General features: G+C 30.3%; 1 protein-coding gene across 1 annotated transcript in view; it reads right to left on the bottom strand.

The window, feature by feature from the left end:
• Window positions 1–15016, bottom strand: part of LOC111678362 — a 43942-nt gene extending 28926 nt beyond the window's left edge. Inside the window, exon 1 of the mRNA XM_023439659.2 lies at window positions 14146–15016. Coding sequence (XP_023295427.2) covers window positions 14146–14233 — 88 coding nt within the window. The 5' untranslated portion in view covers window positions 14234–15016. The remainder of the gene's footprint in view (window positions 1–14145) is intronic.
• Window positions 15017–15544: the final 528 nt, after the last annotated feature.

Raw genomic sequence — 15544 nt, 5'->3', positions numbered from 1 at the left:
GCCGTTAATTAGTATCCTAATAACTGTTTACATGTGTATCTTTTATGTCCACAATATTTATTTATGTTTGTATGTGTGTATGTGTGTGTGTTTGAATATGAAAATGTGTTTTTTTTTTTGTTTTACATACCACACCTGTATGATGAAGTAGAACTATAATCAACCTGTTTGCTTAGAAGGAAGGAAACCTACATACAACACAAATACATACATAACATTCAACATTTTTTTCTTTTTAATTCATATTGTATCTAACGATAACGATAAAAGCCTTTAATGCCAAACATCAAACCAGTCCAGCGACCGTAATGAACTTTTTTTTTCTTCCTGGTGCTTTTGCATCAAGTTCAGGAACAAAACTATAAATATGATATAAAACATTTTTATTTTGTCTTTGAATAAAAAGAAAAGCAATAGGTTGGTTCTTAATCATAAAATAATAGATATAACATATAAGAAATTATAGTCAAGCGAGGGCGACCATATAATACCCTACACCTTTTACAAAAATAATTTGTGATTTAAGTTGAATTGGTGCCTTAGATATACATACTTAAGCCATTTATTGTTGAATAAAATTGTGGACATTTAAGTGAAATTTTGATGGTGGCTTTTCATAGGGACTAGGGTCATATGAGGTCCTATGGTATTCGTGAGGGTCAATTTCGTCTAGTATAGAACTTGGTTTCGGTTTTGTCGAGATATGAGTATATTAAACATAATTATGAACTTAAAAGCCCTATTCGGCAGGTTCAGTTGTATGGGGTCTATGTGAAATAATGGACCGATGTAAACTATTTTCAATAGGCGGTACCATAAAAGGTCATGTACCAAATTTCATTGAATTATCTACAAAATTGCGACCTGTAGTTTGATTACAAGGTTTACAAGCCCTATTCGGGGGTTCAGTTTTATGGGGGCTAGGTGAAATAATGGATCGATATAAACCATTTTCAACAGGCTTCGTTCCTGGGACAATAGAAGATTATGCATTGAATAATCTTCAAAATTGCTAAATCGACTCAGAAAATGATTCTGAGCCGATTGGTATACTTTAAGTTGGGAATAGGATCAATATTATTGTGCGTTACAAACATCAGCACAAACCCAATATACTCTCCCCACTAAAGTGATGTAGGGTATAAAAAGGAACAACTTTATTAGTATATGTGAAAAGTGTCACAAAAGTGCTATAATCCCAGGCAACATTTAAATTTGTATACAAGTTTGATTAATTTATCCGCTCTCTTTCTATCTCTTCTAAAAGAGTCTTTTATGAGCTTTTCTAATCGCTTTGGATACATTTTTACATCGTAGTTAAAGAAATTTACTACTTTACTACTCTAAACACAATTGTCACATTCACATTCGGTGTTGTATCGTAGTATGTCGTAATTTTTTTTATTATTGATTTGTTTTGTTTTAAAAAATTTAGTTTGAAAATTTTTTATGACATACAACAATACAACATGGTTTGTGAATTTGACAAACATTAATCAATTTTGAGAATTTTATCTCTAATAGTTTCCTAGATATACGATTCCTTTGTATTTCTTTCACATGCCTTTTTGCCAGGCTAGTAAATGCAACTCATTCATTTCTTTCGAATGTGGTGAAAGTCTGCCCCTTTCACATGAATGTCAAAATTGTTTGTGAAAATTTTGAGGATACTGTCTCTAATAGTTTTCCAGATATGTGAATTTATGTATTTAATATATATGAACAGTGCTCCACATAGAAATTTCACCAATTTTTATTAATTGTTTATATGGATTTTAATGTTACACAGAGAGAACAAAAATATACACGCCTAGTACCAAATTGACACCAAAGTGTTTATTATTTTATGTTGTCTGAGAAAATAGTGTTGTCGTTTGTATGTTTATACTTTGACAACGGATGTTTTTGGAAAATTATAAACACTTTAGTGTTAATTTGGTACCAGGCGTGTATTAATTTTATTCCCCTATGTACAGTAGTCAGAATCACTTTCTGAGTCGATTTAGCTATGTCCGTCCGTCCAGATTTCTGTCTTTGTATCCATGTAAAGCTTGTGCGCACGTTACAGGTCGCAATTTTCAAGATAATTTGATGACATTTGGCACATAGAACGAACGCAAGGTGTGTGGTTGAAAATAAAAATTGTTGTAATCGGTCCATTATTTCGCCTAGCCCCCATACAACCGTACTTCCCGAATGGGGCCTTTGGGCTCATAATTACGATAAATGTTTCATTATGTCAAAAAAAAAAAATCATAACACTCATACAAACTCCCCTTCAGAAATAAACTTGAAAGTCAAAATTCACAATTAAGGATTTCCGAAAAAACAAAAACTTAATATTTTAAGTAAATTGCAATTTTCTGATTTATTTTGTTTTATTTATTACTGTTTTAAATATTTATTTAACATTTTTCCAAAATTTTTCGTTTTACAAAAGTATTGTTTGCAAAAAACAGCTGTTCATTGTTTATGTTTTTGAGTGAAAAGTTGGCAACACTAACAAAGTTATCGGAACTTAAATCCAAAACTGAAAAACACAATCATCTGTTAAAGTCCGCCTAAATTTGTTCCGAGTTTAATCTAACAGCCAGTTAAGCCTAGTTTAACTGAGTAGTAAGAAACCCGCCCTTAAATGTTAATTTGATACTGAACTAAAAGTTTAATTTTAAACTTTAAACTAATCTTGCTGCCACCTTATTAAACATTCTTAACATCTCCCTAATGTCTCACTGTGTAATATGAAAAATTGTTTTCTTTCTTGTTCTTCCTTTTGTCATCAAACTTGTTTTGTTTACACCCAAACCCTTTCCTTAATGATGGTTATTCTTTGTAGACAATATTTTGTTTTTTTTATATTTCTAATGTATTTTATGTGAAATGGCAAAAAAAGAAACATTTCACTCATTCTTCTCGAAAAAGAAAAATTCACTTAAGTTTCATTTAAATAAAATTCAATATTATTCTATAATGACATTGTTCTTCTAAACAAACAATGTTGCTACACAACATCAAATGTTGCTAGATAATGTGTGGTTTTCGTTTCAGTTACAGTTTGTCTGTCCGTCCGTCCGTCTCTCTAATTGTCTGTCTGTCAGTTTATGTCCAACATTAAATATCTTGATAGCTGGTTTTTAATGGCATGTTAGTGGAAAAAGAAAGGACATCATGGTAGCACATTGTCTTTTTTTATTTGCATACTTTCCAGGTTGTCTGGGAAGTTTTAATTTTTAATAGGCTCATATGAGGACCCATTATTATAGAATTCGTGAGGTTCATCAAGTCTAGTATAGAACTTGGTTTTGCAGCTTTTGTCGAGATATGAGTATATTAAACATAATTATGAACTTAAAAGCCCTAGTCGGCGGGTTCAGTTGTATGGGAGCTAGGTAAAATAATGGACCGATGTAAAACATTTTTAATAGACGGTACCATAAAAGATAATGTTTCAAATTTCATTGAATTATCTCCAAAATTGCCACCTGTAGTTTGATTACAAGGTTTACAAGTCCTATTCGGGGGTTCAGTTGTATGGGGCTAGGTGAAATAATAGACCGGTGTAAACCATTTTCAACAGGATTCGTCTACGGTACCATAGAAGATCATGTGCGCAGTTTCATTGAATTATCTCCAAAATTGCGACCGGTAGTTTGATAACAAGTTTTACAAGCCCTATTCAGAAGTTCAGTTGTATGGGGGCTAGGTGAAATAATGAACCGATCTTAACAATTTTCAATATTCTTCATCCTTGGCACAATAGAAGATCCGACCTGTAGTTTGATTACAAGGTTTACCTTGACGAACGAATAGACGGACGGACATAGCTAAATCGATTCAGAAAATGGCTCTGGGCCGATTGGTATACTTTAAGGTGGGTATATGACCAATATTATTGTACGTTACAAACATCAGCACAAACCCTCCCTACTCCCTCCCTACTAAAGTGGTGAAAAGTATAAAAATATTAGGTGCATTATAATACAGTTCCAAAGTTACTTCCTTCAGGAACTACGGACGGACTTTTCTATACATAATCAAAACTAATAGTTCTGGATTGTGTCCACAGAGAACAAGAAGTACCTGGTAATGTTTTAGTTAATGTTCGGCCTTCTGAATTTCTTTGCACATTTCAATATCAATAATTACTGATCATTGGAACAAATTTCATTCCACTTTGTCCCTCCCTTTAGACCATCTTGTACCTGAACCTGGGCAAAGCGTTTTGACATTTTGTGAAAACACATAACACGTTTTAGGGGTCTTCGACCATTACAACAATGTTTTGCCAATAGAAATATGAAATCACTAAATTTCTGAACAAATATCTCAACGACCCTCGTGTTCATAACTTTGTTTGTGTCATTTAAACAATATTTATTATTACTCAACCCTTTCATTCTCATAGCTTATCATTTCAACTCGTTTAATGTCATTTAATGAGTGATTTCTATATAATTGACATTTTTTGTTTTGTTTCCCCTGATGTTTGAACAGTGAATCCTGTTAATCTTTTTTTGGTTTTAATGAATTCAACATACACAATGCACAATGAATAGATAAATAGATACATAATAAAGAAACAGACGGAACGGGCCAGACCGACAGATAGATAGATATTATGCAGACAAATGTGTGTTAATGTGAATGAATACTAAATAAGTATGAGCAGTCTAATAAAATACTAGTAAATAGTAAATGTTAAAATAATAATTTTAAATTCTTTATCTTTTATTTGTTCTTTACTAATTCTGAAGCACCTTTTTTGTCGTCTAATAATTATGCTTTGAAAAGAAAAAGCTCGTAAAACCCGCGCACCAAAAAAGAACACATTATAAAATAATTAATATCGCAAGCAATTTAACTTTTTTTTAAAGCAGGTCCAATTAGTTTTATTGGCCCTCAAATAATTAGTTCTAAAGTAAATAATGCTCATTGACTTCAACAGTGGTCGTCCGTCGAACTTACTAGACAAATAATTTTAATATTAAACTTTATTGATAAGATACAATAGGACTGACAATTGTTTGTGGAATTTGGTTTTTCATTAGAGTATTATAAAAAGAAGACATAAATTACTTAAGTTTTTAAAGACCATGTCAAATTAATGGGTAAATAAATTTACCAGTTTTTAACTTAAATTTATCAGTAGAAATATACTTTTATTTCCCTCGATTACGATGTGCATAATTTGTGTTCTTAAATCTTTTATAATATGAAAGTATTTTAAAATTTTTATTTTTGATTAGTTTTGTATCAACCTAGGAAGATATAGCCAAGTTACGACTTTAATCGCAACTAAACCGTTCTTACATCAACAATCTTGTCACTGTCATTGCAAGATATAAATCATTTGGTAACCATGCAAGAAGACTTGGTATACCCTACAACAACTTCTGTAGAAGTTGTCAAGACGAAAAAGAATTTATCGAACATCTTCTCTATCAATGCCCTGCACTAGTAGACATTCGATTCTAGAAAAGCGACTATTTGTCAGAACTATCCAGACCAAGGCTGAATAATATTAATGCCTTTATCATACACAGTAATTGGTTTTTAAGATCACCAAGCCATACTTGACCAAGGCGCTTATTAGTCTACAAGTACAAAACCTTCTATTTCCTCCTCTACTTCTATCTCAATTCTTCATTAGGTACACATATTTCATTCTATATTTACTCTAAACATCTCTTATGGTCCAACCCTAAAACTACCCCTTTTCATTCTTTTCTACACGCAGAGAAAAAACATAGTTACTATAACTATACTATGTTCACTGTAACAATATATTGTTATTAAAAACATATAATTACAATTATACAAAATTGGACGTACATATTCGGGCAAGTTTAGACGAGGTGTAGAGGACAGCAAAAAATCTGAAGCAATTTCGTAGATCTAAAGATCTTCGGAGTGATATTATCTTGGAAGAGAAACTTTTAAGGACCTAAACTCTACATGTATATATATACATATATACATGTACATGTGGACCGATGCTGGCCTCCAATAGATCTATTTCAAGCCACTAGAAACATGATTTTCGTCAATCTCTGCAGTCTAATTTTTGAATACTTAGAAGACCTACTTAAGGACCTAAACTATATAGTAGAGTAGAAGGGGGACCATACGCCACTTATTTTTTGAGGCGGCCTCAAATTAAATCCGCAATACATATCTTAATTTTTTTCTTGGTTCGGATACTTAGATATGTTGGCTTTAGTTTTATTCCTTTCAATCTTTCCTAAGTCATCCTCATGTACATATTTTTTAACTTTTCCGCACTGACCAACAACGGCGATACCGCCCAATCCATGGGAAAAATGCCCCAAGGGGATGGGGCAGATTTGTCATTAAAAAATAATAGAAAATATTACAAAAATAAAAACTTATTTTGCTGTTTTATATTTTAATTCATTAAACAAAGTATAATAAACTAGCTATTTATTGTTTATTTCACAAAACTTAACAAAAAATTAAAACAAATTATTACTGGCGTATGTGCCCCACGGTCAGTTCTGGGGTTTAGTTTAAATTTTTTTCGGGCTTCAAATTATACTATCGAAAATATTATTTTGCCTTATTGTTCACTATTATTGACGTTCTAATACTGACCAATATATTTTTTCTATCACAAAAACTAAAAAAGTTAGCACAAAAAGTTCACACAGTGAAATATTTTCACAGCCCTTTGAAAAACAATTAATCATGTCTGCCTCCCTTCATATGTAAAGTAATTGTTTCAAATTTTCAGGGATCATAGATAATCGATATACGAAAACAAAATTTGATAATGCGATAAAATCGATTACTCGGTTTTCAAGTTATTCGCTTTGGCAGATGTGCCCTATGACGTATAATCCCCCTTCTACCCTACATATTCTTGTGCACCGATGTTGGGCTAGAATTTTTTAATGGTGAATATTCGTATGATAGATCTCGTCTTGGAAACTATATTGAAACTCAAGATATTTTCGCTAAAACGAAATTTACGCAACATTCGTTTGTTTGTGATTATGTCTAACAATATCGAATTGGAAAGAGACATATACGCAATATATTAACGATAACACTATCAAATTGAATTTCAATAATCAAATTGATTATTGGGAAATTTAACATAAAGTTGAGGAAGCAATTGGAAACTAGAACTGAATCATCTTTTTTATAGGTGTTGGTATTAAAAGATTTTTCATTGTCCATTTATTTGATGAGATTAAAAGAAAATTGCTCAAGAATTTTTACAACATACTGATTTATTACCCTGAATAAAAACATATGTTCATAATAAACATACGCCACATTTGAAACTTCACCTAAACGATTGCATGCATAAATTTTCTATTTGTTTTCATCTTCAAACTATGTCTGAAAATGTTAATGAATGACATTTCTTTAATAAATTAATTACCAAGAGATAATTGTAGACGTGATAGAATCATAAAACACTCAAATTCCATTTATTTATTTTAGTGTTATTATCAAGTTTAGATGTGCTAAATTCGGTCAATGATTAGCATATGTTTTGCCACTTAATGTTTTTTTTTATTTTTATTTTCTTCTTCTTTCTTTTTTGGGGGTAATAAATTAATATCTAGACGTATGTGTGTTAGAATGAAATTATGTTGACACTTAAACACCTGGTTTAATCAACAGTCGGGGTAAAATATAATACCAAATATTCTAAATACTCGTGGCACACATACCTACTATATTTAATTCTTATTTTTTAAATGTTTGAACAATCATGTGAGTTTGAAAAAAAAACATAATTGGTTTACGAATGCTAATAAATTCAATTAAATTTGTATATTTGTCTGTCAAAAATCCACACTGATGAACGTTTAAATTACGAATTTTAAATTGATATTTGGGAGCAGTCAAAAAAAAAAAAAAACAAAGAATTAAGTGTGCTACATTCGATTGTGGCGACTCATAAGTACCCTTCATTTTAGTACATTTTAATAATGAATTTTAGCAAACTTTGCAGAATATTCAATTAAAATTTTCGTCCCCCGAAATGAGAAAATTCCAAATTTGAACTTATCTTATTAATTTTGTGAACTAAAAACCGTAATACACGGTTGTCAGATCTTACAACGTTGTCAGTAAAATGTTTAGAAAATGTCTAACAATCCTTCGAACTTACAAGTTTTCTTTTACAACGTTGTTATTGCAAGAAAAAATTTGTAAGTTTACACTGTTATTAGACATTTTCTGCATACTTATTTTACTGCCAACATTGTAAGATCTAACAACCGTGTGTACATAGCATAACTAACAACAGTCTCGTACAACTAGAGTTTAGTGTTTATTATATTAATGCAAAATATTAAGTGAAAAAAGTAAAAAAAAAATGTTTAAATAATAAAAGTAAGTAAACACAAATGTTTTTTGGATAGTCGATATTCTTTTAATGGAAGGTCATTCATGCCAAATGGTCAACCCCCCTGGCTGATAAATAAAAACCAAAAAAATATAATATGCACGATTGCATATTCAAGTGTGTGAGTAGATTTTTATGTATGTACATTAGGGGGGATCAAAAAAGCGTTGAATTCAGAAAACTTTAGAAAACCCAGAAACCAAGGTATATATACTTCAGGATTGAGCTACATACAACGTATACGTTGAATATGAAACTGAATTTAGAAATTTTCCCAAACATCAGGTATTCGAGATATCTCGTCCTAAAATCCAGTTTTAGCTATTTTGGAGAGGTTATAACAGCGAGAAGATACCTTTACCAATTCGATTCTTTAAGTACCGGTCTAATGTGTATAAAGATATCCATCTCCATAATGCCCATTTATGTTAGTATGACTTCGACAAAAAAAGAATTTTTTTCGGTTACAATGATAAGCTAAATTTCAAACTCATACCCGTATTAAAAACTAAAACTAAGTGTAACCTACTCAAAAAGGCAAACAAACAAAATACAATTTTAAGGTGTGTTTTTAGTATGTTTTTTGTTAGTTAAATAAAAAAAACAACAACAAAAATCAAAAGAACTATCTATGCGTAGTTGTTTTTGCGGCACATCATTTCGATGTTTATGAGAAAATGACTAAAATTGTTAAAAAACGCGCCTCCTTCCGTTTTTGGTCAAACATACACACACACACACACACACACACACAAACAATTGTCAATATTATTGATTGTATGTGTGGATATATTCGGTATGTGTAAAAAGGTGGTTTGCCGGTTAAATTTTCAGTGTTTATTCGCCTGCACCTTAACATGTCAACACATGTCTGTAAATATACTGACTTACGGAACGAGGACGGTACGACATTCAAATATTACAACTGTTTTTTTTTTATACATGCATATCTACAACATAATTTTCCACACAGTGTTGCTCATAATTTGTTTGTTTAGTTTTGGAAAGTTACCTCATAAGGGGTTAAAATCTTCAAAGAACTTTTATATGGTAAAATTTTGAAAAATTATGTGACTTTTGTATAATTTTGCAGTAAAATAAAGTTGAAAGTTAAGAATTTTTAGATGGGCACATCGTTTGGGAGCTATGCTTAACTATGTGTCAATAAGGAAAACTTAATGCTAATGATTAATTGCGGTCAAGTAAAAACTAACACCAAGTTCTCACCAGCAGTTGAATTATTTAATTCAGCCTCTTATTGGCCATTTTTTGGAATATTTGTGTGTGTATAAGCCGTGATACAAGGTTGTCAGATCTTACAATGTTGTCAGTTAAAAGTTCAGAAAATATGTAACAATCGTCTGAACTTAAAATTTTTCTTTTGCATCATTGTCAGACAAAGCATTACTGACATGTTTTAAAGAGGTCCATATAAAATTTTACAAAGAGATTTAGGAGACTAGGCGAAATTGTAGACTAATATTGCCCATTTTCAATACAATTTCAATAACCTACATTAACTGTACAAAGTTTCAGCTCTTTAGCTACTTTCGTTTGGACTCTATTGTATTTTCAACAGACAGACGGACGGACATGGCTAGATCGTCTTTGAATCAATATAGAAAACTTAATGCTAACGATTAATTGCGATCGAGTATAAACTTATATCAAGTTCACACTAGCAAGAATTACTTAATTCGACCTTTGAATGACAATTTTTTTGGAATATTTGTGTGTGTATAAGCCATTATACACGGTTGTCAGATCTTACAACATTGTCAGTAAAATGTTCAGAAAATATCTAATAATCGCCTGAACTTAAAATTTTTCTTTTACAACGTTGTCAGACAAAGCATTACTGACAATATTGTAAAACAAAATTTGTAAGTTGGCAGTGTTATTAGACATTTTCTGCGCATTTTACTGCCAACGTTGTAAGATCTAATAACCGTGTATACATAGCGTTTGTTTCATTATTTAAGTTATATACATATATCCTATTTGTATACATATATACATATATCCTATTTGTCTCTAACCAATAAGAACAAACAGCTGATTATGATATGACACCCGATGACACTCATTCATTCGTAATTCGTACATAAATCAAATGGAAGAATGATGACAACTACATATATGTACATTAGGGCTATTAGTTCCTATCACTAGGTGATAGCCAATAGTGTTTTAATAAAGAAATCCTTTTTTGGCAAATCAATTTTTAAAAACCAAAAAATTTACATGTATTTTATACGCAGTGCGAATTTTTGACTTACCCCCGTGTAAATGTCAGGGTAAAACAATGATACTTCTTTGTATCCAAAGTAAATAGCGAAAACATTAGAGCATTTTACTCGTTGGATAGAAAATTAGGTTGAATTAAGGAAATTATGTTGTGGGAGGAAGGATAGAGGAAGTAGTGAAAACATTCAATCTAAATCTACTTACAATGCAAATGACGGTAAATACATTTACTGGTAGTTTGTTACAGTTACGGAAAGTTTGCCTAAAGAAGAAGTTTTCCTTGTAATGTATTAGCTGATCCAATGATCAATTGACTATAAATGTCTATGTTTTCTTGGTAATTGGCTTGAGTCGCATATAAATCTACCAGTTTTGGAAACTGAGGAAGACAGTTTGTCGTAATATAGAGGGAAGATAGATTCAGCCTACGTTGTGACGCTGTTCCAGTGAATCAATAAACATCCAGTGAATCTCCTTATCATGAAAAAAGGTAACTGAATGAATTATTTTTCAGTGTTTAGAAACTTATTTTCCTGAACATAATTCCTAAGAATCTTCCATTCAGTTTTAGTCAGAAATGTTATTTCCGGAATAACATCACTTCCAAAATACTTGGATCTAAATTCGACGAATGCCTGACAGTGGCAAAGAAAGTGCTCCAGTGTTTCACTGTCCTCTCTACATGCTCTACATACGTCTTAATCTGCACGTCCGATTTTGCATAAACTTTTCGTATATGAAAGTTGTTCATTTCAATGGCTATAGGATAATTTTTTTTAATTCCAATCCATAAAGCGTACTTCTAAAATTACCTCATACAAATATGGCAATTTCAAACTTGACAAAACAATTATATATTTCATATATTTTCATTGCCTCCGGTAGGTTAGTGGTTAGTGTTCTAGTCTGATAGACCGGAGGTGGTGAGTTCGATTCCCACCTGAGACACTGGTTAAGGAGCACACAACAAGCCCGATAGAGGCCTAGGTGTATTTCTTTGGATTTGATGTATATATATATCCTCCTTTTAAACTAACTAACTATATATTTTCAAAATATATTAGATTTTGTCTTAAAATAATATGTAAAATTGTTTAAAAAGATTTCAAATCATATGATTAATTAACAACACAATATTGTAATTAAATTTTTTAAAATATATCTCTTGTCAAAGATAATTGTTGCAACTGTGACATTAGTAAGAATATATGGAACAACTAGTTTGTTAAGAGTACAGAATAAACCACATAGAAAGGAAACTTAGAATTAAACATTAAATTTACATTTTTTCAAGCAGTTTGACAAACAGTTAATCGTATTTTTAGTGGCCCAATTGTAAGCAAAAGCGAAGACTATTTCCAAATATCCTAGAGAGTAGACACTTAAAAATCTTAAACGAAAATGTTCATTCTCATATATTGTCTTCATTGGACTAGCTTTTTGACTGTATCTTGGTAATCTGTGGAGTAACGGTTTACATCATATGGGTAGTCGGGTGGCTAGAGATAACTCTTAAAGAAATATTCTCCTAACTGTTAGGAATTGATTCCTCCTAGGTTCTAATACATACTCATGTTTAATCGCCAAATTGGTACTGTGGCAACTGATAACTCTAAGTGGTGGGTTAAATAACCAGTTCGGGACTTTCTCCCGGAACTAGTGCTTAAGATTTTGACACCAGAGTTTCCGCTCTATTCAAATCTCTGTGGCTAAGATTTAAAATTATTACAAGAAACTTTGCACTGACATTTAAACATGTAAATATAGTGTTTAAGATATATACAATAAAAACATAAATTTACATTTTTAAACTAATTATTCTGAATCAAAGTCTTGCTTTTTTCATATTCTAAATGCGGTCCAATTTTTTTGCTGGGTTACTATGGAGATTGTTGCTTTATACATTAATGAAATTATATATTTATTTCATAAAAAATGACACTAAATCTAAATGCCTTAAGCTCTTCGTTAACACCACCTGTAATTAAGTCATTTTATAAATAATACATTTAAATAAATACAATTTTACATTTTACTAGACACTGTAAACAACTGCGTTAAACTCAAATAATATATATGTATGTATAATTTGGAAAAGAAAAACCACTCTGTACTTATCTCTGACAAAGATAAAATCATAAAGTTATTATTTTTTTTTGTAAATTTTTTCGTTCATATAGTATTTATTTTATGCTATTTATTAATGACCCCTTTCATAAAACTTTTTTTACGTACTTAAACATTAACTAACATTTGTATTACACTGTCTGTCTGTCTGTCTGTCTGTCTGTCTATCTATTAGTCTGCATGTCTGTTGTCTTTTAAAACTCTATCTTAAATCATTTTATGAATCGAGAAAAAAAAACCCTCCCACCCAACATAATTTATAAGTAAAAATGCCTTTGCTGCAACTTTGTCATTTTTCTTAAACTTAAATGAACAACTGCATCTGTACCTTTCAAATAAATAACTGTTTACTTGCGACTATTCATGTACTTAAGAAAACTCAACAATGAAAAACTGTAATCTTAGGGTAAAAAGTCTTTTAGCAAAAAGTTACTTATTAGTGTTTCCCATATACAAATACATATGTATGCAAATACTTGGATAATAAATACATACATATACAGGCCAAGAAATTTGTAAACCAGAGACCAAAGTATACTTTTCTTTGGAGATTGAAACTGAAATCTATATAAAATATGTTATATAAAAGATCAATCTGTGGACTTTAAAATAATGGCTTAACTCTTTTCTATCTCTATCTATCTATCTATCTATCTATCTATCTATCTATCCATCTATCTATCTATCTATCTATCTATCTATCTATCTATCTATCTATCTATCTATCTATCTATCTATCTATCTATCTATCTATCTATCTATCTATCTATCTATCTATCTATCTTTCTATCTATCTACCTATCTATCTATCTATCTATCTATCTATCTATCTATCTATCTATCTATCTATCTATCTATCTATCTATCTATCTATCTATCTATCTATCTATCTATCTATTTATCTATCTATCTATCTATCTATCTATCTATCTATCTATCTATCTATCTATCTATCTATCTATCTATCTATCTATCTATCTATCTATCTATCTATCTATCTATCTATCTATCTATCTATCTATCTATCTATCTATCTATGGCTGTGCCATGTTTGTCCGTATAAACCTTATGCGAATCTTATTACAAATGTCTCCTCGAAATCCTACATAAACGTCAATGAAATCGATAACAAAGTTTTCCAAAAATTTTTAATATTTCTCGATCTTGATCCTTTCCAAAATTACTTCAAAATGTATTTAGTTTAGGGTATCACATAATCGGTGTTGTTCAACTATACTTATCAACTTGTTTTAGTAGGTCTATAGTGTGTGAAAATAGTACTAAAGTACATATCTAGCTTCCCTTCTTGAGAACAAGTTAATATTAAAAGAAGTAACAAACATTTGAAAGAGAAACATGTTTTGTTTGTTGTTGTTAATGTAACTTACCATTACAGGTGTGTTTGTTGCCACTTTCATAGGTGACAAACACAATGATGGCAATTAACAGTTTTAATCCGCAACATGTGGTTGACATCTTGACTGTTGTTGTTTTTTATGTTGTTGCTCTTGATGATGTTGGAAGGTAAATGATGCTGTTGCTGTCTAAAGACGACAATATGTTGTTTATTTATTTATTTATTGGTTTGTTAGTTGTTGATTGTTTTTATTTTCACTCTTTAAGACACTTTGTTTTAGTTGTTTTTCAACATAAAATGTTGTTGTTGTTGCTGTTATTTACACTGTTTATTGTTCACTATACTTTAACACCAACAAGCAACGAGAAGAACAATCACTAAAAGTTGAATGAATTGATGACGCTTGAATAAATGTTCTAGTTGTTGGTGAGTGTCACTTTGTTGTTTGTTTATTATGATTATTTATTTGTTTACGTTTATGTTGTTTGCTTGTATTAACTATTTGTTTATAATTATTATTTGTCAATTATTTTAATTTGTTTGTATTTACTTTTCTCATTTATTTATTAGTTGGTTTATTGTTTTTATTGTTGTCATACATCATGTTGTTAATCATATCTTTGTTGTTATTGTTATTATCTTTTAAATATTCCAGTTCTAGTATCTTGTGTCAAACATAGTTGTAGATGTTGGAGTACAAAACTCGTAAGTACACATGTCATAAACATAAATGTCTAGTTTTTGGTTCATCATTAGGTTCTTTGAGGTTTTTTTTTTTCAAATAAATATTTTTTTGTTTAATTGTTTTTTTATTATTTTTAGACGCCTCCTCACTTTAATGTTTTTTTTATCGTTTACATTTTTTTTGTTCTTTTTGAGGTTTGTTGTTATGTTCGAAAGATCTATTAGAATCAATAAAAATATAAAAAAAATATTAGAAAAATAGCAAATATTTTTGTAATTTTTACAATTAATAGAATTGTTTTGGCACACAAATATTTGTGCGGTATAGAACAAAAACTGCAATCTCCATTTTTTTTAAGTAACAAATTAATAATGACCTTCCATATGATCAAAATCAATGTAAATTACTTTAAGTTGCTTTTGTTTTGATCTTCTTTAAAGATTGCTTCTTTGACTTCATCTAATTCTTTTTTTTACAAAAATGGACATTACTGCCTTTGCTTCTATACCCCTTTCAATTGTTTGTGTCATGGTTAAATAAGTAAAAAAGTTTTAATTTCAGCACGTGATTATTTTATTTAATGAATTGATATTGTTTGAGAAACATAAGTAAAAAGAATCATTTGAACACAGCACAGCAGATCTTAGAATATCATAGTCATGAGCCACATGCTGTTTAACATTTTTATCTCCTTTAAATCGACATGAGAAAACTTTAAACGAATTAATATTTAAATAATTCATAA

Source organism: Lucilia cuprina, chromosome 2 (genome assembly GCF_022045245.1).
Source record: "Lucilia cuprina isolate Lc7/37 chromosome 2, ASM2204524v1, whole genome shotgun sequence".
Lineage (NCBI taxonomy): Eukaryota > Metazoa > Arthropoda > Insecta > Diptera > Calliphoridae > Lucilia > Lucilia cuprina.
Note: the sequence above shows the minus strand (reverse complement) of the source record. Positions and strands in the feature narration are given on the sequence as shown.